Source organism: Gymnoscopelus microlampas (genome assembly GCF_963454915.1).
Source record: "Gymnoscopelus microlampas genome assembly, chromosome: 5".
Taxonomy (NCBI): domain Eukaryota; kingdom Metazoa; phylum Chordata; class Actinopteri; order Myctophiformes; family Myctophidae; genus Gymnoscopelus; species Gymnoscopelus microlampas.
The window spans coordinates 32,184,753-32,209,121 of record NC_139942.1 but is presented as its reverse complement, the minus strand read 5'-3'; the positions used below and the strand labels follow the sequence as shown (position 1 = coordinate 32,209,121).

Below are 24,369 nucleotides of genomic sequence, written 5' to 3'. Positions count from 1 at the left end.
ACCAGTGACATCATCGATGGGGAATCTAAGCTAATAGAAGGAACTATCTATTCCTTCTATTAGCTAATAGAAGGAACTATCTATTCCTTCTATTATCTTGCAAAAACAAATCTGCCAAATGATGATGTCACCGGTAGGCGGTTTTCTGAAGTGTCCACAGTCCTGCACAATTTATTTTTACCATTTTATCATGACTGTTAGTGAGGACCAATTATATGAAGTCATCATTTAAGTATAGATTGACCTGAAGAAGATCCATATCGGATCGAAACATAGCGGCTAGCCAATTGTTTCTCAAATAAGGAAGTATTTTACCATAGTTTGGTGTGCTCTACCTCCTCCTATGTTTTTAAGTCTTTTTAGCCCAGGACCCACAGTCGACATGCGTATAGTTGAGTTTCCTTTCAAGTATAGATTGGCAACAGCTATTGATTGTGTTCAGGAATAACATCGCATAGAGATCATTGGGATGCAGAAGCCATTACATTTTGTCTGGAATGCCATTGAAATACTACTATATAGAGACCAAGAGGAGGAATTGGCTGCCAGAGCACTGGGTCAAATGGGATGAGCTCTATGGATAATAAGCATGATTCCTAGACCTAGAGCTACTACCCCAGACCGACTGGATTATAACGCCTAGTCGCCTACAGAGTTCTGAGAATGGCAATGTGGATAGTATTAATCCTACCCTCCTATTGTTCTGACAGCTAGTTGACCAGATGGGTCTGCTTTGTTTGTGCTGGTTGGTAAACATTTGTTTTGCACATTACGTAACCAATGTAGACTCGCATGCTGTTGTGTTGTGTGATGTGTAACATGGAACCATGATTCATAGCAGGGAGTCTTTCGCAGCAATTACAGTCCTGCCCTTCAGCCAGGGTGGATGTGATCCGATGACCCACTTCATTAGCTGCAGAGCTGGGGTTTTGCTGGCCAGGATGTCATATCTCTAGTACACACACAGGGAGAGTATGATTGCTAAGTGATTGAAGTAGACAGTTCTCTGTCTCGTGGAGAAGGCAAAGTGTCTCGAGGTCACCAAGGAGATTGTGCAGTATGTAGGCCAACTTGGGTCTTAGAAGCTCCCTGGAGTGGGTTGTGACGGCTGCCTGGACACGCTTTCTCACAACACACAACCAGGATTTGCAAACGCCTAACCTTTCTTGGTGTTTCATATAGCAGTATGAATGCACCCACACCTGCCAAAGGAATATGGAAGCTCAGATCATCCAACCACTTACTGACGCACAGATAAGCCATTCCATAATTCTGCGTTGCTCTCACCGCAGTTAGACTGGCAGCATGGCAGTAGTGTGTTTCTACAGAAGGCCTTTATGTTGATGCACAGCTGCTCTAGTAAAACCGCAGATGTTGCCCAACCCCCCTCCCTCCTCTGACCAGGTGACTGAATCAGTGGCTGTCATCTCTTACATCCAGGGTATAAGGACCAGAGTATGGGTTAAATGCTCTGTTTTCTCCCTGTGCTGACCTCCCCCTCTCATGGGGTCAAGACACTGCAAGAACACTGAGGATGCGATTTTTACTTTTTTAGGAATGCTAAGTTTTTTTAAAATATTTTTTGGGGGGGCTTTTCTGACTTTATTGATAGTATACAGTGTAGATAGACAGGAAACGGGGAGAGAGAGACACGCAAAAGGCCGTCGGGAATGGGATTCAAACACGTGATGCGCTGTCAGGTTGCTTTTAGAGCCTATATGTGGTATGTGCCTGGACCGCTATGCCAGCGGGCGCCCCAGTAATGTTATGTTTTTCTGAGCCATAGAACAGCACTCTGGACCTTTTTCCTGCGCATGTCCTTCATTTTCCATTTGGTACTCTTCTTGGTAATGGAGAGGCAAAATCAATCTTGCTAAAAGTACATTTTAAGCCATTTTAGTTCAGACCAAAGATTTGTGACAAAGAAAAACAGTTTAAGCCCAATTATACTTGAAAAATAGCTGACCTACAAGGTCACAACGCAACACCATTGTACAATGAAGCATACATTAAGCATTAGAACATTGCAGAGAAAAATTGCAGCGCTATGAATTACCCTTTAAGGGCTGTTAAATGTAGTCTTTGAACTCGTGGATGCAAGCTGCTTGGTTCTCAGCCGTCATCATACACTGATCTATGGTACGTCATCATGCCAGCCGGCACCGCTGCACTGCCTGGAGATGGGGGCCATTTGTCTCCGAGATCTACTTCCCCTACAGCAGGAAAGGCCAAACAAAAGCTGAGTCCTTTGGCTCCTGGCCATGTGAGAGACATCTTTTCCCCAGTTTCAGCATCAACTAACTGTACAATGCACAGCCTCAGCAGGGCTTAAAATAGCGATGTGTGTTCTCAGGCGAGAGGATGCGGGGAGAGAGAAAAGCCAGCGAGGGTAGTTGCACAACAAAGTGTTCCGTTCCGGGCCAAGTTCCTGAGGATAGAAGACACTGGTTAAGGCTCCAGATATGTGAGCTCATTTACTGTATAGACTATACACAAATAAGAGGCTCAAGGCCAGGTCAACCACTTTTGTGGACAGGTATTCATTTATAATGGCTGAATACTATACTCAGTCTTAACGCTGTGATTGAGCTGCTCTCCATCTGTGGCACTCGCCTCAGTCCTGTTGAGCCAAATTGGCAGACACGGTCTGTTGGCTCAGCATAAATGTTCGAGAACTCTAAAGCGAATGCTGAAGCCTACACGAGCTTATGCTTGTGTAGGCTGTAATGTTGCTTCCTCTTGCAGAAGTAAGTACAATTCACTGTAGTGTATCTGATTATAGTAGTAGTGAGTTGGAAAAGGGTTCTGTGGCAAGAGGCAGATTTTGCACTCGAAAATATATTAGATTTGTTAGCAGATACGGTATTTGTTATCATTGAATCAAACCTGTATATCAGATTCCATCATGGCCACAAAATGCTAGAAAGTGTAATCAGACTGCTACAGACCTTATTTACATATTTATGGCACTTTTTAAGAAACTACTGTTTCTCAAAGTGTGCATGTGAGAAAGAATTATGCTCCTTGAGATGTCGTATCTCATTTTCCAGGGGGTCCTACAGAACAAGATTTACATTTCAACTGTCCAGTATATCATCGAAGCAAAAATTATTTTAAAGGATCACACACAAAAAAATATTGAGAGATAATACATTTTTAATCGACAAAAAGGGAAAATATTTAATGTAAAAACGGATGACAGCAGCACAAAAATATTGGATCACGAAGCATTAGAACAGAATCAACAGAATCAATCTTGTCACATCACATTACAAGTAAGGTGGGTGAAATTCTCAATTGTGCAGGTTCATTACTGCAGTTAAAATTTATATTTAACTAATTTGCATAATAAATTAAGTGTCAAGTGCATGTGAAGAGCGTTAGAAGTAGATTTTCAGATTTAAAGTCTTAAATAGGAGAGGAACAGAAAAGAAAAACTGCCTTAGTGAGTATCACAGGTTATACTCTGTTTCTGGTAAGGTCCTTAAATAACTTGGGTAATTTAACCCATTGAGACCTGAAGCCGATTCTACATGTCTCCTAAATCCCAACAGTTTTCTGAAAAACGTATGTTTCTATATCAGTGGTGCTCAATCTTTTTCATGTCAAGGACCCCCAAAATGATATGTATTTGGCCGCGGACCCCCATCAAAATATGTTGTTCCAGGGACCCCCAGAAGCAAAGATTTGAGTTAAAAATGTTCACTTTAAAAATATATATATTCAGAAGATTTGCACACATTTTCACGATTTTTCAAAAATAGCAGATCTACAAGCTCGTAGCGCGGCACTCGGTGCCGCGCTATGAGCTTGTAGATCTGCTATTTGTGAATAGCCCAAACTTGTGCATGTGTGTCTATGAGCATGCAGAACAGTGAGAATGAGGGAGGCAGTGAGACAACTGTGAGTCAAAGGCAGAATAATTGATGGAGCTTTCTCTTTACTTTATATGAAGACATTGGCCTCGCTTGGCTATCTCAGATTTACAGCCTGATTTACGGGCTCCTGTTTTTTTTTCCAAGGCTGCCGGCTGCCTCCCTCAAGGTGACTTGGCATTTTTTTCACTCGGGAGATTCGGCTGTATTTCTTGTCATCAGTGTGCACTTTTTGCTCCCTGGATCCCCTTTTTTTCTGCAGAATATATTTTCAGTATTTCAGGAGGTAAAGTGTTCCATTTAATGAGACAAGACGAAAGGATTTGCACGCTTATTCTTGTCCTTAGAAATCCTTTTTGTTTTGTGGAAGAAATTTCAAGTTGAAATTGCTCCGAGTTTCGTGAGGATAGAGTATACTGCTGGGTTGGTAAAGATCCCACAACAGCAGCGTCAAATGGGGAACATTGATCTAGTCTGTCCCATAGTAGCATGTCTCAGGTTGCCCTGGAGGGACACTCAATCCTAGGCCACGGAGCTCTCAGAGACTGAGGTGTTTGGTTCCGACTGGTGGAAACCGGATCTGTGGGCAGGGGTTAGAACAATGACCTGCCATCAGAGGAAGCTGTCACACACACACACACACACACACACACACACACACACACACACACACACACACACACACACACACACACACACACACACACACACACACACACACACACACACACACACACACACACACACACACACACACACACACACACACACACACACACACACACACACACACACACACACACACACACACACCATATCAATCCATCAAGGAATCAATCAATCAGTGAGACTAATTTATCTGAAATGTTATCTGACTGTGAGCATGTCTTAGTACTGTGTATACTTTTTCTTGTTTGTGGACATTCATCCATGCATTTATTGAATGTATTACAGGTCTGGAGTTTGAAGTTTGAACAGGAAGTTGAGAAGAACAAAGCTCTATCGGAGGCCTTGCAGACGTTGACCAGCGAGCACTACGATCTTGAACAGTCCCTGTTCCTGACCAGAAGGTTCTCCACATTGAGCTCCGTCACTGAAGATGACTTCTATGATGCTGTGTCAGGTCAGCCCCTGCCTGAGACTGTTGAGCCTCATTCATAGTTGGTCAAAAAATAAATGTAATGTATTATCAAACAACGTGATTTCTCCACTGAGAAGGAATTAGCCTTTAGACCATTGATTCTCAACCTTAAATTAGGCTATGGACGTTTGATGCCAATTTTATTTCTGACAATTTAGGCATTTAGCAGACGCTCTTAATCCAGAGCGATTTACATTTACAAGTAATCTATGATCATAGGTAATTAAACCAAGAACCTATCATCAGTCTAAACAGTATACAGTAATATAAAAAAAATAAAATCTGAACATTGAAACTATACATACTACTATTAGGATGCCAGGTCAACAAATAAACCTGGCATCTGTCTAATAACATGCTATTTAAATTACATTTTAACCTTTGCCTAAGCCTGCAAGGTTGTTAAGGCTAGGGCAAGTGCTACGGGCTACGGGCTACGAGACCCCAATCTACATTGCAGATGTGTTCATTTAACTGTGAGTGTAATAGCACCAAACTGCACCATCAACTATCAATCATTCCAAGGACTTCTGGGGGTCCCTGGACCCCACGTTGAGAACCAGTGATTTAGACCAGTGGTTTTCAAACTGTGTGTGCCCAGGGCACATCAAAGGACAAGTCAAAATCTCAAGGCAACCTGTATTCATATCCATTAATATCCATAACCAGCTCTCTCCCGTCCCTGCAGAACATCATCAGCAGGTGCTTGAGTAGAGCAAAAATAATCATGACGGACAAATGGCTTCCGAGTAACAGACTGTTTGTGATGATGCCAAATGGAAAGTGCTGGACAGGTCTGTCAAAAATGAAAATAAGAATCTGGTCTAAATGTGACTTGCACAATGAACATAAGTAAAATAGACAAGTGATTTTGATACATATGTATGCCCTCTGCTCTTGCACATTTTGACCATGCATTATCACTGCTGTCCCAACCACCAAAAGCCCACAAAGTGCAAATTTTGAAAATTAAGTGAATTCATTTTCAGTACAAGCTACGATTTGCAGTTACAATATATATTCATAAGAATAGAGAAGAAACTGTCCTTTGTTTCAGGCAATAGCGTTTAAATGCATTCCTGACTCACTGGGATCACACCTCTCCAAGTGCAGCTTTCACTGTTCATTGCCAAAACACCTTTTATATTTTTGTATCATAGTTAGCAGAATATTTCTAGAGACAAAGACATGTGGCAAGAGGTTCAATCTGGAGATTGAAGTTCTTTTTGGCTCCCTCTTTATAGACTCAGTCTTTTTTTATTCTCTAGAGATCATTTGGTGTGGGTGTGTTTGTGTGTGTGTGTTTGTGTGTGTACGTGTGCATGTGCTCTGGGAGGCACCACAAGCTCAGTCTCTTGGTGGTGTTTGTCTCTAGGGTTACTTGAGGCACACAGCTTCGCCCTCACAGACATTTCTAATGGCCGTTCCCATTGCAGTTTGACATGGCTGATTGCCCCAACGTCAGCTGCTACATTGCTGAGATGGTCCATTGATGTAGTGCAGCCAGTCAAATTATCCTTTAATTATAGCCAAGGTTAATGAGTTTGTGGTACATTAGCCTGGAAAATGGCTCCTGTTTGCATTCTAGATATTTGAAGAGCAATTCATGTCAGTAGAGCCAACTGCAGTTTACGGTAATGCATGCTTGTTTTTGTGAGCTCATTAGTCGGCCTCCCTGTCTATTTGCCGATATTAGCCTTGCCACAGTGGTTTGTCTGGACAATGGACATTTTGAATGTGCTGTATAGGGAGTGATCTCTGGTTCTGAGGGATTATTGCATTATTCATTCAGACACAGTTGGCTTCTGGTCACAGCAACACACGTTGCCTTTACGACCCTGACCTCACAGCATCCATATGAGATGGTTCATATTCAATGACTCCTATAGGGATGTTGTACGAAGCATTTTGAATCTTCTAAAAGTACCAACCCGGGTTGGTGAAGCAAATCCATGTGCACACAGATGTCATATCACAAAATCTGTGAAAGTGTCGTTGTTGTTGAAATTAGCCACTTTCAACCTGGCGTCCCTTTTTTGTCATTATGTCATTATATGCAAAAATAAGCAAGCCCATTGGCTATTTTCGCTGTTTGTCGCACAGCTAAGTATATTGGGCTAAAGTGGTGTTATGCATGTCTAGTTTTCCATGACATGGTTGATGTGCGTATTATCTCCCCTCCCATCCACTGTGTTGTCCTTGACGCCATACAGGCCACAGGGAGGAGGAGGAGTGCTAGCCAGTCAGCAGAGCAAACCATGTAGGAGGAAGTGAAGCCTGTCCGTGGCGTCTCATTGGAACAGAATCCCCAGGTGGAGCTTGACACGTGTGTGCATGTGTGTGTGTTTGTGTGTGTGTGCGTGTGTGTGCGTGTGTGTGTGAGAGAGTGAGGAGGAGTATTCATTCCCTGGTCTAGACTACAGTTAAAGACTACAGGACTGGAGGTTTCTGAGCTGACCTGTGTTTGTGCGTGTGTGCTGTACTGTATGTATGTATGTTTGAGCCTGGCATGAGCCGCTTTCTGCCCCCTCTCGTCCCACACAGAGTCTGGGTCTGAGCTCTCTGTGAGCGGTTTCCTGTCCGTCGCCAGCCACTCTTTTGAAGAGGACGAGGGGAGAGACGCCCCCCTTTTCAGCAGCCTCCGCCATCCCAGCACCCTCAGGGGGCCCGCCGGAATGTCTGGGGAAGGGAACCATGGCAACGAGACAGCCCAGTGCAACGGAGTCAAGAAGCACAGGTGGGACATGTCCTAGTTAATAGGTCACGCTTGTTTTGTACTCGCCATGTTTATTGCTTTGTTAATGCTTTATTTACCATTCGCCAGGTGACAATATTTGGACCATGTGCTCTGCACACAACATCTCTAATTGTACATCATGGTCTCTATCTTTTAGTTGTTGTTTTTTTCCCTTCCGATATCCTTTACAAACAACAGTCAGATGCTTCAGCTATGACAAGTATCTATCATAGCTGCCATACGGCAGTATGTACACGTTCGATCACATATAGAGGTATCAGTCAGCAGACTCGTCTGATGACCATTGGGTTACGGATCTGCATTTGCAAGAGAGCTCAAGTGAATAAACGTCACAGTAGTTGTAATGGAATACCGCAGTTTGTTTTTGTTCGAGCGCCCAAGCCCCAGAGAGTAGTCCCGCTCTTGTTTTTCCTACCCGTTCAGTCTGTCTGAGCTACCAGGGCCTTGGTGCCATGGTTCAACATTATAATACTTCCCTTGAAAATGGGGCATGGGTCCATTTCATTTCTGCGAATGCTTATTTTTGTTTTCCCTCTCTTTTTTAACCAAACAAGTGACCTGTGAATAATTTAGTGGGATCTGGCCTATAGAGAGTCACAGGAAAGGGACTGTGTGTGTGTGTGTGTGTGTGTGTGTGTGTGTGTGTGTGTGTGTGTGTGTGTGTGTGTGTGTGTGTGTGTGTGTGTGTGTGTGTGTGTGTGTGTGTGTGTGTGTGTGTGTGTGTGTGTGTGTGTGTGTGTGTGTGTGTGTGTGTGTGTGCGCGTGCGTGCGTGCGCATTAAAGATTGATGAGGTGTCTGTTTGTATGTTATTACTCCTGTCATTCAGAGATCTGTGTACATGGTCGCATGTAGATAGGCCTAAGTGTTGTTTGTTTGATGGATTGGTGGAACTGACATCCTCCCTTAATTGGAACTCTATCTGTCACTATTCGCACTGATTAATTATAACGCTGTTAAAATACCTATGCTAGTGCTACACTGCTACCACAAAATTCTGTCATACATTTTTCATTTTATCATTTGAATATTTTCACAGTAAAACATGGATGCCTTCTATGTTTGACACCTATAACTTCTATTTCAAGATAGACTAGAAGTAATGTTTACATGGCTGTTTAATAATGGTTTCAAGCCCAACTAAAGAAACATGGCTTTACAGGAAGTCGATGACTATACTAGCTTTTTCTGGTGTGGATTGGAGCTGACAGAAGTGCGCCTCTGCCATGCACCAGTGGCCTGTTCATTCCACTGTTGTTAACAGAGGGTTCAGCTTGAGCCCCATGGCCCTTCCGTCTCACAATATCTCTCTCTCTGTCTTGCTGTGGTTTGTTGTGGGATTGGCTTCTTTTTCTGTCACTACAGTATAGCTGCTGCTGCTGTGATGATTTGTGAATAAAGGCACCACCTGCTTTAGGTCAGCACACCTGTCATACAGACGGTCCATTACAGCTTGCTACCTGGCCTATCAGCTCACCTCAGTGAAGTGAAAGACAGAGCCTCAGTCAAGACCCCAAGGTCAAGGATGGTTGAGTCTGAATCAAAATAGAGATTGCAGTGCATCAAGACCAATATAGGTCTTTTGGAGCAGATAGACAGATTCTTCTGTTGTTGTTTACTTGAGCGTTCTACCGTATTGTAATTTGATATTGTACAAGTGTTACCATCAAACTGGAGACACAGGGTTCCACAACATAATAAACTTGGACTGAAGCACTCTTTTGCGTACCAAATGTATGCCGATTGTAATGTTATGTTAAATGTGTGTCTGTTTCTTGTCTTTAGTGTTGCAAATGGTGCTACAAATTTCTAGCCTGGCTCCAGCCCGTGAATCGCTAGCCACGTCCATTAAAAAAATATGTTCAGGCGATTCTGGTCTGGTGACGCTCTCATAGGAGGTCTCAGCCTCGGTTGAAAATCTGATCGACGAATCGGGATCGGGATAATCCAGTATGAACCAATCGCCAAAAAGTCTTTGAAAAAAAAAACTTTGGCCACGCCCCCATCTCAGCAATCGGCTGCATTGAGAGGGCTTTCAGTCTGAATAATGGAGTGAAACGAAATGAAAATTCAGGCTGAGTGTCAGGCTAACAAATTTCAGAACTTATGACAAAATATCATCAATCAGTCAATTCATCAATATCAAATAGTGTTTCAGACATTTTGGTTGGCAGTATTTGATCTAAATGGAATATCACACAATGCAGAAAGAAGAATGCCTCTTGTGACCAGTCCTGAATACTACAGATATACCACAGATCTCCCTTCCATTCATGGGTATTGCATGAGGCTTTGACCAGAGCAGCTCATTAACTCGCAGGTGTCAGGTTAACTTTGTTTCCAAACCGCAGGTCAAGCCACGCACTGTAGTTTTACTTTTAAGGTAATCCAACTACTTCATTTTGATGGGTTTAGCTTCGCCTTGGTATTCATTGCTCTGGCTTTTGTTACTTTAACCCATTAAGACCTGGAACGCATCTGTACATTTTTTTGATTTGAGCTAAAAAGCATTTTACACTTTGGCTATTCAAAAATAGCAGATCTACAAGCTCATAGCGCGGCACTCGGTGCCGCGCTATGAGCTTGTACATCTGCTATTTTTGAATAGCCAAAGTGTAAAATGCTTTTTTTGAAAAATCGTGAAAATGTGTGCAAATCTTTGAATATACATATTTTTAAAGCGAACATTTTTAACTCAAATCTTTGCTTCTGGGACCCCCTGGAACAAAATATTTTGAGATGGGGGTCCGCGGCCAAATACATATCATTTTGGGGGTCCTTGACATGAAAAAGTTTGAGCACCACTGATATAGAAACATACGTTTTTCAGAATACTGTTGGGATTTAGGAGACATTTGTAGAATCGGCTTCAGGTCTTAATTGGTTAAAAAAAAGTAAATTTGTTGCATGAAGCAGAGATGAGTCGAAAACAAACCGGGTCACAGGAGGAAACGGGGTCTCATGCTTCAGTGCAGTCAAACCAACAGTAACAAATGTAGCGATTTCCACCGGAGACAATGTTGTATTTTTAACAGCACTATAAAGGGCCTCGTATTTCAGTAATTCCTCTCGAGTCATCTATTTTTAAGGTTGTGATACTAAAATCGTATCTCAGTATTCCTGTATTTCAGTAGTATGCAGAGTTGACGGTGGTTGCTTCTCTCTCTCTCCTGCCATCCCACAGAACATATCTGCCGGCTCCCATGTACTCCAGGAACGATATCAGCATCTGGAGCATCCTCAAAAAATGCATCGGCATGGTGAGAACGATGAATCCACCCAAAATAACCTTCTTGTTTACTTTGATGATGATGGATCGCCTGTTACTATTTCCCCTGACAGGGAGATAAAGTGCTTACTTAAGACTTTGCCCTCAAGCAGGTTTAGCGGAACTCAAGTAAACTTGGGCAAAAAGTAACCCAATAGTGATGACGTAGATTTGAACTTCCTCATTAATTTGCCGTGGAGCTAAGTTTGATCATTATTATAGGTCTCACGGGGCCCAAATACCCTCTCCAGTCTCTGCCTGGATTTAATTAGACTTTATAATCTCTGTTTACCCTCTAATCCCCAATTAAATGGGGCTAATGGCTTATACATACCCGACCTGATGGGCAAACGCATGCGTTTTTATTGGCAATAGATTCTAGTGCCTGCTTAATGTCATGTACTCTCTGTGTATCATGCATTGGATATTATCAGTAGATACGGAACATTAATATGTAAATCCATGACACATTCAGAACATGGGCTACTGTGAAAATCAATGCGTTTCATCATGCGCTGGATACATTATGTATTCAGGCTATATTCTATACATCGTAATGATGCAGACTGTCCTTTCATCCTCTTGGTATCTCTCTCTCTCTCTCTCACTCTCAGGAGTTGTCAAAGATTGCCATGCCTGTGATCCTTAACGAGCCCCTGAGCTTCCTGCAGCGGCTGACAGAGTACATGGAGCACACCTACCTCATTCACCAGGCCAACGCCTCCACAGACTCAATAGAGAGAATGAAGGTAGCTCAAACAAACACATCACAACCAGCTCTATGAATTTAAAACCCAAACACTTCATTTTACAAAATGTCTTTAAACTGTATCAATGTTATGCTCAAACTAATAGAAATTACTGAAGTTAGCTATAATTATTTTTGTACGATTCTAACTGTTCCGTTTCTTTGATGTCGATTTTATGAGATGTGTTTTCTTTTATCTTTTTCAAGCGGATGTTCTGTTTGCATATACTGTAGCCTAGTATATGTTCTTATAACATTGCCATGGTATCGTGAGACTTGACAATCATTTTGTATAATTGCTAGTAATTATTATTAGCTAATGATGTATATCCTCCTCATTATAAGTCTATGGTTTGTACACAGTAAAGCCATCAGTGCACATTATCATATTGGTAACTCAGAGCGGGACAATTTGGTTACATTTGTACACTCTCTGGATTTTACTTTGTAGTGTGTTGCAGCCTTTGCTGTGTCAGCTGTAGCATCACAATGGGAGAGGACTGGGAAGCCATTTAACCCACTATTAGGAGAGACCTACGAGCTAATAAGGTGAGAGAACTCCTTTTAACCATTTCCAACGCAGGATAGATAGGCTGTGACGAGATAAACCTGATTTATACTTGGTTCATCTTTCGGCTAGTTCCCACCCGGGTCGCCACAGCAGTTCATCTGCTTCTGTTCTCTGCGTTGTCCTCGGTCACTCCTGCCACCTGCATATCCTCTCTCACTCATCCATAAACCTCCTCTTTGGCCGTCCTCTTCTCCTCTTGCCTGGCAGCTCCATCTTCAGCATCCATCTCCCAATGATCCCCTCATCCCTCCTCTGCAGATGTCCAAACCATCTCAACCTTGCCTCTTTTGTTTTATCCCCAAACATTCTAACCTGGGCTGATCCTCTAATCCTTTATGGTCTTGTACCTCCTTGTCACTCCTAATGAGAATGGTAGCATCCTCAATCCTGCCACCTGTCCTGCTTCGCCTCCTGTCTTTTCATCAGTGTCACCCTTCCCAAGCCGTACAGCATGGTTGGTCTCACTACCTACCCGTCTTATACATCTTCCCTCTCACTCTTGCTGGTACCCTTCTGTCACAAATCACTCCTGATTCTTTGCCTTCACTCTCCTCTTCACCTCTCTTCCACACTCCCCTTTGCTTTAGATCAGTGGTTCCCAAACTTTTTAGCTCAATACCCAAAAGAGAAATCAGATGTTTGCACGGGACCCAAACTAGTGAAAATAGCAGATCTATCAAGCTCACAACGCGCCGCGTTGTGAGCTTGTAGATCGGCTATTTCCACTACTTCTTCACTACTAAAAAAAACAAATTCATGGAATTTCTTTGATTTTCTTCATTGAATTTGTTTTTAATTCATGAGAGATTTAGCTCTTTTTTTGGGGAATGCTTTTAAAAAAAATTTTTTTTAAATAACAATTAAAAACAAAATGTGGTAAACAAAATATGAAGGGATGACCCATGAACTTGTGACCCATAAAAAATGTGTCTGCGACTCATAAAAAATGTGTCTGCGACCCACAAATGGGTCCCGACCCACTGTTTGGGAAACAGTGCTTTAGATAGTTGACGTTATAGTCCGCGGTGCCTCCTGCTTGACTTCCTCTGTCAACTTGTCCATTACCAGTGCGAACAAGAAAGGGCTCAGAGACGATCCTTGTCACTCCTACCACACTCCTCACCAGTGGCAGACGCAGGATCTCTTTATGAGTAAGGCCAGGCAAATACGTGGTAGTTTATTTTGTACTTTCTTGAACCACAAGCATATCACTGCGCCAGTCAGATATAATTTACATGAGAGAGAAAAGGGGGGGGGGGGGGGAAACACTTGATACACAAAAACCAAGCTGGCAGTGTATTGCTAATATCCAGGGATGCTTTGGCTACAGAGTGCAAAGCACTAAATTTAGCCAGTGAGAATTGCAGTGTACATAAACTGCGCTCGGAAAGGTTTCTTTTAGGAGCGCTTTGTGATGCACCGTGCAGTCAAATCCGCGGTGTCAATAAATTCCACAGCCCACTCTTTGATGAGTCCTCCATCCTCCATGAATCCAATACAAACTGCAACTAGTTCCCGTTTGGAAAGATCTTTATACTCATCCGCGAGTAGGCCTATTGCAAAATATTGTCCACTGAGTTCAGCCTTTATTTTACCAAGCAGGACTGGTGCTGCAGCCTCAAGCAGCTTGTCCTGAATGCGGTTTAGGCGGTCGCGGTGGCTGCCGTTCGTTTAGGCGTCCTCGCGTCGATGAGTTTGCTCTGGAGGACAGACTTTTTGTTTTACGCTGGTGCCATTGCTGTCTCTCTGCTGTCTCTCTGCTGTCTCAAGAATCAAAAATGAAGAGAACGAGGCCAGGACATTGTGTGTGGTGTTTATATTGTGTGCTTATGTCATGACGTGGAAAACCGGTTCTGTGAATGAGGTACACACACAGACAGACACATTTCACACTCGAGTGTGAAATGGGATTCTGAGAATACACATTGGCTCAAAAGACCCAACATCCTCCAGACACGCAGGACGTAGAGGGAGAATGGATGTGTATTAAGCTGTTTGTCGGCCTTAAGTATAGGGGGCGATATTCAATCATAGTAAATAGACAAAAAGCTGTCTGGCGGAGGGAAGGCACAGTGTATTCAAGGTAAGGCACGGGCCTGACTGTGCCTACAGTGCGTCCGCCCCTGCTCCTCACCCCTGTCACACTGTCCTCATACGTACCATTTTGACATCTTCTTCTCTGCCACTCCTGATTTCCTCATGCAGTATCACACTTCCTCTCTTGGCACCTTATCATATGCTTTTTCTAGGTCCACAAAGACACAGTGGAACTCCCTCTGACCTTCTCCATACTTCTCCAACAACAAACTCTTTGCCTAGCTTCCACTACTCTTTCCCATGTGGCTCACCATGTTTATACCTCTGTAGTCTGTACAGTTAGTTACAACATCGCCTTTGTTCTTAAAAATCGGTTCCAGTATACTATTTCTCCACTGTTCAAGCATCCTCTCACCTTCCAAGATTGTGTTGAATAATCTAGTGAGGAGCTCCACTGCAGTCTGTTCCACTAGCAGTTGTGTGGCGAAAATAGCCGATCTATTTATCTAAGCTTAGATCTGCTATTTTAAGCGTGCTACACCGTATAAATTAAGTAAAATGGATACACAGTCATTACTTTGACTACTTTCCCACTGTGGCCGTCTCTGGGTCTAAAACAGAGGAATTGTAATGTGCAGAAGAGCAGAGAGATGACAAACAATTAATTTCATTTTCAATAAATAAATGTCATAGTAAAAATTTGCACTCCGTATCTTTCAACGTTTTTTTTATTGTATCATACATATTTGTGTACTTTGGAGGGTACGGGATGTATTATTGTCTTTTCATTTCATTCATTTTTCTCATGCCCGAAGAAGGTCAAACGACTTGCAATAAATTGGATACTTGCAGTGTTTTCTTTCAGTCACTCTGATTTAATTCAGCTCCAGCTCCTCACTTAAATTTTTTGTTTACGGATGAGCGGTGGTTTAGTTAACTTGAACTAAATTTGTTTTCATAAAAAGTGTATCTATACTGTATATCCTTTTAACCCATTAAGGCCTGAGGCAGATTCTACAAATGCCTTCTAAATCAGTTGTTCTCAAACTTTTTCATCATTCAAAATGATTCAGCATGTTTCAAACACTTTCAAGATTTTTCAAAAATGTTCAAAAATGGCAGATGTACAGCACAAGCTCGCAGTGACGCGCTGTGAGCTCTGCTATTTTTGAATAGCCAACGCTAAAATCTAAAATGACAGATGCTTTCTCGGTTTCTCTCTCCATCAGAGAGGACTTGGGATTCAGGTGGTTGTCGGAGCAAGTAAGCCACCACCCTCCAGTGAGTGCCTTCCATGCTGAAGGCCTTAATGAAGACTTCGCTTTCCACGGGTCCATCTACCCCAAACTCAAGTTTTGGGGAAAGAGTGTCGAAGCTGAACCCAAAGGGATCATTACTCTGGAGCTGCCCAAGTGAGTGCAGAATCTTTTCGCAGTGCTTCATACATTACGGTGCAGTATTGCTCGATTTATACTTTGTTGCGCATCGTGTCTCGTGCGAAACACCAGCGTGCAACCAAAGTCTAAATCGAGCATATCAGTTCACACTGCCTTCTCAGGTGAGCAGTGTGGTGCAAATCATCAATTAAAAATCGGCGTTGGACTTGGTGCTAAATTCTATTTTGGTTTGCTTTCCTCTTTTCTTATCGCAGATATAATGAAGCGTACACTTGGACAAACCCCACCTGTTGTGTCCACAATATTATTGTTGGCCAGCTTTGGATTGAGCAGTATGGCAACGTGGAAGTGATCAACCACAAGTAATGCAAACAACACACTGTTTCCATGTCATGCCCTTGTGTATACAGTACTGTGTGTGTGTGTGCGCACGTGTGTGAGCGCTATTTGTGTCGCAGTATGAATGTATGCATAATGCTAATCTGTTTGTGTACGTGCATGGGAGCTTGCATGTTTGCGACAGTAAGATGTGTATATCCGCAGTGTTGTGTTGATCTACTTTCACATCCAGCATATTGATCGTGGCAACAGAACTGGAACAGTTCCATGCCATTAGAAAGTGAGAGTGAGCAGAGTGGGTGAACGTTTGAAAGCCTTGTCGTCACACACACACGGCAGGGGAATGGTAAAAGAGAATTGGTAAACACAGAGGCTGTCATTCTGTGACAGGACAGGGGAGAGATGCAGCTTGACGTTCAAGCCCTGTGGCCTCTTTGGCAACGAGCTTCACAAAGTGGAGGGTTACATCCTAGATAAAAGGTATCTGTATGCTTTCATTACCCAGTGGCTCATTAATTCTCTATAAGGTTCAGCAATGTATCTAGGTATTTCCTAATACAATTCTTGCTCCTTTAGTTAATTAGCTTAATTGAATAAATGTTTTTATATGTATTGTAATGACAGTGAATAAAGGCCACATTTGCAGACTCCTATAATAAGAGCTCTAATTGTCAGTGATGGCACACCATATCAGAAATGCCTAAAGCTCTGTTTTAATAACCTCTTCCGTTCTTTGCATATTTGCAGCAAAAAGAAGCTCTGTGCACTCTACGGCAAATGGACTGAATGCTTATACACAGTAGACTGCGACACCTTTGACGCACATAAGAAGGCAGACAAGAAGAATGCTGAGGAAAAGAAAGCTGAGGAAAAGAAAGGCAAACGGGTATTATATTTGCTGCAAAACGTATTACATTCCACGCCACTGTACTGTACCACTGTACTGTAGCTCCAAAGGTTTTTGGATAAGTCAATTATTAGTATGACATATTTCATACCAAGTAAACTCAGCAAAAAAAAAATTACAATCAGATATTTATCAGATAGTAAGTACAGTAACCCCCCCCACACACACACCCTCCCACACACATAAAATTAAGCATTTATAAACACGGTCCATTCACATGATACAGAATGTAATACCCCTACGCCACCCCACATCAACTCATGATGAACCCAAATAACCACATAACAGACAGACACACACTGACCTTCTAAAAGAGAATAGTTGCAGCAGGTCATCAAGCCAAACAGCGTTATTTGTATAGCTATAGCACATTTCAATGTGCCTCACATTAAAAGACCTAACATATGTATTTATTTATTTTTAATTGTGAAAGAGAAAATAAAAATGTGGACGTCAGGTTGAAAGTGGTTAATGTGTGTGTATGACTGTGTCTCTCCAGCCTAGTGTGGATGAGGAGCCAGAGGAGATGCCTCCGCCTGAGTCAGAGACGGTGCAGATGATTCCAGGCAGTGAACTGATGTGGAGGATTTCCCCTCGCCCTGCCAACTCAGCCCAGGTAAGAGGATGTTACGAGGATGTTACAAATGTTGGATGGTGAGCAGAGGAACTTCAGTTAAATGGAAGCCATTACAACATCTTTCAACATTCCCACTATACTGTACCAGTGTTTCCCATAGGGTCACGTTTTTATGGGTCATGATGACTCGAGTAAATGTAATTTATTACATTTTTCCTACAGTTTAGTTATGAATTTTATTTCGTTTTTTATTTTCAATTTCTTAAAAAAAAGAAAATCTAAGATTAACAAACAATTATAATAGTCGATCTACAAGCTTGTTGATTGGTTATTTTCACAATTTCTGGGCTTAAATATGGCTTAAAGGAGTAGTTCACCCAAAAGATTACACACCCCATGAAACCTTGAATTCATGAAGATTGTTTAGTTTTTGTTGCAGTCCCAAGCCAATAATTTGATGACCGGCGGAAAGATGCTAATGTCTCCGGTAGGAGACTATTTGAGTCATCAAATCATTGGCTCAGGAATGCAACAAAAGCATCTCCATGAATTCAAGGCTTCATGGGGTGTGTGATTGATAATAAATAAAGTCATTTTTTGTATTTTCTGTACGTTTGGGTCCCAGGAAGACAAATTTCCTTTAGCTCTGAAGCTGAAAAAGTTTGGGAACCCTACAATACTGTAAAAACATAGTACTGTATGTTTGTTGGAAGTGGCCTTAACACTGAGCAGTTATTTATGTGTCTCTGAAACGCCACCGAAGTCGTGCTTACCCCCAGTGATGTCACAGGTGTACAGTCCTGTGAAAACTATGCAATAAGTTATCCCTGATGGCTTTCTGTCATAAAACCAATCAAATGGCTTACAGCTGGTTTACTTTAGATACTCTGTATGACATAAAATCCTCGCTTTTTGCTGGTGTAGTGTTAATGTAGTGTGGTGGTGTAGTGTTAATAGTTGCTAGGCGAATATACTTTGATTTAGGTAATTCATTTGTGTACGTTTAGGGTGCTGTCACTTCAATTAAAGTTTGGTGTGACTGCACCTTTTGGCATGAAGCTTGGTTAAGGTAAGGTTAGGCACTGTTAACATATATATTAGGTTTTGGTAAGGTTAAAGGAGTAGTTCACCCAAAAAATTACTTATTTTCTATCAATTACTCTCCCCATGAAGCATTGAATTCATGGAGATTTTTTTGTTTTTGTCGCATTCCTAAGCCAATAATTTGATGACCGGCGGTCTCTCCGGTGGGAGACTCAAATGAGAGTCTTTGAGTCTCCTACCACATACATTAGCATCTTTCCGCCGGTCATCAAATTATTGGCTCAGGAATGCGACAAAAACAAAAAAAAATATGCAATTGATAGAAAGTAAGTCATTTTTTGGGTGAACTACTCCTTTAACTTTAGGGATATTCTTGGTGGGGTTGGAGAAAGCTGATAGAAAGGCACTAACTTAGTTCAGCCATGTGCCAATTTAACCACTTGAACCCTAGCGTCCATTTTTTGGGACGAACATTTTGTATATCAGCTACTTTCAGTGAAGATATTTGGTGTAAAGGGAAAAAGGAAGGGGGCAAAGTATAGACCCCAGCTCAGTGGCCTTGTGGTTGGAGTGTCCACCCTGAGACTGGGAGGACAGGGTTCAATCCCTGGCCGAGTGATTCCAAAGACGATGCCCGCCCAATGCCTTGTACATCAAGCTGCCTCACACTGAGGAAACAGGAGATAGGCTCCTGACCCATAGGCCAAATGGCTCAACAGCTCCCAAGTCCCATGGCTGCTTAGTTATAAAGTATAAACCCCTGGGGGAACTAAGTACGTATATAGGGTTTACCTGGTTAATTGGTCCTGGGTGAGACCAATCAAATAAGGCTTTCTGACAGAAAGCCCTCAGGGAAATCTTCTCAGTTGTGCGAGAAATACAACCTTTACTTCCAGCTTTTTAGCCGTTAGTACCCTCTGTGTCCTTTTCGCTCTGTTTATGGCAAAATAGACAGTATTGCCATAGTATGAATCAGGTTGATGGACCATTTGGGTATGTGAAGCTGGTGCTTGCCAAAAAAACGCATCATGGAAATGTGGAAACGCAAAGAATAGCTAAAATAGACTTTTTAGTGTCAATATGGGTTATCGTAAATGTTATTGTATGTTGTTCCTAATACTATGATGATCATAAACAATTAACTGAAATACACATTATGTTTAACGAAAATAGGGATAATATGGCATATATAGGATTTATATAAAGGACTTTTTATATTCCATTCTCCGCACCCAATGGAAAACAACAAATGCATGAAGAGCAGAATTAGGACGATATATTATCAAAATGAAGAAGAGGGCATTTACATTTTATAACAACCTAAAATAAAGCGACCCAGAAACGCTCCATAACAAAGCCCTCACCTATAGACAAAACCTAGAGGGATGCCCCCTTAGCCAGCTGGTTCAGGGACTCTGTGGACAAACACAAAAAAACAGAAAGAAAGCTACCTGACTTACTGGAAAGAGTCAACCCAAATCAGGTGCTCTGGGGGATTATGAGAAGGATAATATTCTATTTCAAGCGCTGATTGTACATTTTACCTCTGACACATTGTTTCTGTCTCCATAGAGGTAACAGCTTTATATTGGTCTCATTTTCTCTATGGCAGTTCTACGCCTTCTCTACCTTTGCCATGCAGCTGAACGAGCTAGATAAAAGCATGGAAGAAGTTATGCCTCGCACAGACTGTCGTCTCAGGCCTGACATACGCGCCATGGAAATTGGAGATATAGGTACTATGATCCTCTGATTCCACCTTATGTCACTTTTAAAAACGTCCATGTGTTATATGTGGATGTTTACATTCATCATATTTCCATGACTCTTAGATTTAGCAAGTGCAGAGAAGAAGAGGTTGGAGGAGAAACAAAGGATGTCCCGGAAGAATCGTACTAAATCTAGCGAGGAATGGAAAAACAGGTAAAGTCACATAGTCAAATGTCAACCTCTCCTATAGAATGCTGTGTGCTTTGCATATGCCCCAATGCAGTGGCTAGATCTGCTTTGCTGATTGCTTTCCCGTTTGTCTTGTGGTATCTCCTATGCCTTCCCCACCATGCCACCCCACCCGCTTTGTTGTCATTGAGAAGGAACCCTGCGCCTGACCCAAGGTTTGGCTCACTCACTGTGCCCTGCTTTGCATTGCTTTCTTTCTTAGTGTTGCATTGGTTTAGTCTCCAAAATGTTACACTGCCCTCATCAGGACAACACGCACAATTGCAAGCAACATTTTGGCCTCTAGTTTGAGGGTGGTAAACCTTTCCTCTCTGCCTTTAACTACACAGTGAATTATTTTCTCTCACAAATGTGCTATGCTGATGAAATATTCCAGAGTATTGTGAGCCAAAACCATCGCCGTAGATGAGGTTTGTGTGTCAGCAATTGTCTGCTAACGATATGCAAGTTTGAATAATGGGTAACACGGTCTGTGAAGCCCATATCGATAATAAATTATATCATAATGTATAATACAGAGAGTTATTATAATATATGTACAATCTCATCTGATGTATTAACAGTAATAAGGCATTACAAGTTAGACTGTAATACTTTATAAAGTCAGGTATACACAATTGCTCACAATTGCTCTACCCATTTTGCAGGGAAGGTTATAAATTCTTATAAACATCATGGTGTTTTCAGTAATCCTAATGGATGGAGAGGGTGGTCATTGCCATAACATTTTTATGAAAGCTGATTGTCTGCTTCAAGTAAAAGGTGCAAGATAAAAAATATATATATGAGTTATACCTACCTAAATAAAGAAATAGAAATGAATACAACTGCACTTTACCTGAAGCAGACAATGCGCTGTCTTAAAGGTGTTGTGGCATGCCATAACCACACTCATACATTAAGCGGCACCCGCTTTGCTCCTAACCAGTGGCATCAATTTGGCTAAAGCTGAGGTGTGCCAACGGCACCTGACAGCACCAAAAGACACTAATTTACTACATAGGCTGAACTACAGAACAACAGCGTCACATGACAAACTGCATCTTCAGACATTTAGTGGCAGTTGAGCTGAACCATCTTATAAATAATACAAACATAGGCATGGAACAGAAATTACTCAGTTTATAGATTTACAAGCTTTAACTTCAACTTATCTCTGATATGCACTATTCTGCACCATCCTAAAGGTCAGAAAGTAGAAGAGAGACAAATATTATTATTATAACATACACTGTGGGGGTTTAATTTAAAACCTTTTTCTTTTTCATAGCAAGGGCCTCCTGTAAGTAACTTGATCGATTTCACTCATTTTAGCTTGTTTTCAACATAGAGAAAGAAATCCCATTTGATGCAGTTGAGATTGGTAATGTTTCAGCCTTCTGAAATATCACCTTAGACTTGAGAAAGCCATAAACATTGTTTTCAATTTCACAAGAACTGATAAGTTGCTTGTGTCTCATTTTCATCTTCCTCAAGCTCGAGGAAAACATTGGCTGTTTGGCACTGTGCCTTGAGCGGGGTCTGTCATAAAGCTGGGCACACTTTTCCGTTGTAGTTATTTATGTCCATGATGGGAGATAGAACAATCTAATGTCTGGATTGCTCCTCAACAGTCAATGCTCAGTGCAGCATAGACAAAGTATTGTGAAAGTAACATTTTCTTGAGTGCCCTGCATTTCACCTGATTAAAACACATCCTGTTACAGTACGTGAGACAGTGTGTGTGTGTGTGTGTGTGTGTGTGTGTGTGTGTGTGTGTGTGTGTGTGTGTGTGTGTGTGTGTGTGTGTGGGCGCGCATGTTACTTGTTACTTAAAAATAAGTGCTGACCAAACACCCGCTCCACAGCAAGGTGGAAGTCAATGCTATGACAGACATTTTGGGGTGGCCACCCCTTTAAAACCATGCATGAGGCCTAGATGTCCATATTAGTGCTGATTTTATATCAACAAGATTATAGTTCATATTGCACACAATGAGATAACTTCCTGAATTTGTTTTGTTGAATTAACTGTTGTCGTCTGGGATTTTTTACTGTGATCTAAACAAATGTCATTGTTCCTGGCAGGTGGTTTCAACAGGGACCAAACCCCCACAACAAAGCTCAGGACTGGATCTACGTGAAAGGGTACTGGGAGAGAAACTACCCTCAACTGCCTGACATCTACTAACTATTGACGCTCACTTATGTACCATACAGAAACATGATCTATGTAAACCTCATTCAAATTCTCTCAGCTGTGTTTTTGTTTGTAGTAAGGCTCCTGATGCAGCTTACAGCTTATCAACGTATACGAAACTTGACAATAAATGTACAATGACATCGTTTTCTGTGTAGAGGTACCGTACAGGTAAGAAATAGGCCTTGGCGTGAAAAAGATCCCTGGTCTGTCTCTCCAAGAGAGGTAAAGCCATAAGACATTTTCTGATGGGAGCTGAATGGCACTGAAATGCATCAGTTCTGCAATTTCAATACTAAAAGCACAAAAACAAAGCGCTCTTAAGCTTGTTACGCTACATAATTGGAAATAGTTAGGTTGTATTTTACATTTATTCTATTAGGTAGATGGAGTGTTTAAACTTGAATGTGAATCTTAAGAGCTTTCTCGTGTAGATTTATGTCTCAGACTTTTACCGTCTGTCCTGTTTACTTGCTCTAGAGATCAAACATGTCATTACATCTAAAGTGTGGTTGGCTTTTGGACCTCATGGTTGTGGTCAATCGTGATATTTTATGTATCTCGGATGGAGATAATTTATTCAACTAAGTTACTGTACAATGTAATATGAATTTCAAGGTCTGTTAAGTAGAGGAGAATGGCTGTATTGCACATAAATCCCTATCCGACTCTTTAGTCTCTGTAGCACTTTGATCTTCAGATAGCTAAACTGAATATAAAGAATTATTCATTATTTGTGTGTGTGTGTGCGTGTGAAAGTTTTGCCATAGTAATTTTTAATTCTGGCTGTTTTGAGATGAACATGCATAGATTTGATGAAAATCTAACTGTTATAAGAAATGCATGTGCATCACTTTTAACTATGCAAGCATTGGATGTACAGTAGGGCTATGTTCAAGAAAAAGAAACTCCATGTTCACAACACATTCATGCACTGAACACATTCCTTTCTAATGTTGTGAATAGCTGCAGTATATTTTTAATTGGCTAGGGTTATCATGTAAAATACAGTACTGACTGGGCCCTCAGTAGTGGTTGCACGATTTTAACTGTCACTCTGTGTATACCATGACAGACTAAAGGACGAATTTCTATTGTAGCTAAATAAAAGCTTAACATTACTTGAACATGCTTTTGTGTGTCTTGTCTTATGGCCATTTCTTAAAAGAAAGTGTGTGGTTTGTACGTGTGGTTTGTACTTAAACAAATTAAGTCTGTTTATTACACTTCCCGCAGGCCATTTAATTTAGCTTACTTGTTAAAGGTGTTTGTGTTAATACTGCTTGTTGTATAATCTCCTTACAAGAAATATTAAGTTAGATGATGTGTTTTCATATTAACAGTTAATTGACCAAGAAAATAACATGAAGATAGACTTATGTCTGTGGAGAAACTCTGAGATGTGAGTCTCAGGAAAGTCTTCCTAGAAGTAAGCAATGACTCACATGGCCACAGTGGAATCCAGAATGAGGACAATGTTTTCACATTCCTCTTCAGTCCACCCTGCTGGCCAGTCTGGATGTTGATTGTAAACTAAACCCAAAATATAGTTTTTTAAAGCCTTTAATTTA

At 41.5% G+C, this 24,369-nt stretch overlaps 1 protein-coding gene across 1 annotated transcript in view; it reads left to right on the top strand.

Annotated features, from left to right (window-relative positions):
* The window catches only part of LOC311045363 (oxysterol-binding protein-related protein 1-like), a 28,212-nt gene extending 4,283 nt beyond the window's left edge, over positions 1-23,929 (top strand). The window contains exons 6-18 of the mRNA XM_084057208.1: positions 4,830-4,998; positions 7,561-7,753; positions 10,957-11,032; positions 11,655-11,789; positions 12,240-12,337; positions 15,626-15,808; positions 16,048-16,155; positions 16,523-16,612; positions 16,880-17,018; positions 17,539-17,655; positions 20,273-20,396; positions 20,493-20,583; positions 22,687-23,929. Of these exons, the coding sequence (XP_083913334.1) occupies positions 4,830-4,998; positions 7,561-7,753; positions 10,957-11,032; positions 11,655-11,789; positions 12,240-12,337; positions 15,626-15,808; positions 16,048-16,155; positions 16,523-16,612; positions 16,880-17,018; positions 17,539-17,655; positions 20,273-20,396; positions 20,493-20,583; positions 22,687-22,789 (1,626 nt within the window). The 3' untranslated portion in view covers positions 22,790-23,929. The remainder of the gene's footprint in view (positions 1-4,829; positions 4,999-7,560; positions 7,754-10,956; positions 11,033-11,654; positions 11,790-12,239; positions 12,338-15,625; positions 15,809-16,047; positions 16,156-16,522; positions 16,613-16,879; positions 17,019-17,538; positions 17,656-20,272; positions 20,397-20,492; positions 20,584-22,686) is intronic.
* The last annotated feature ends 440 nt before the right edge of the window (positions 23,930-24,369 follow it).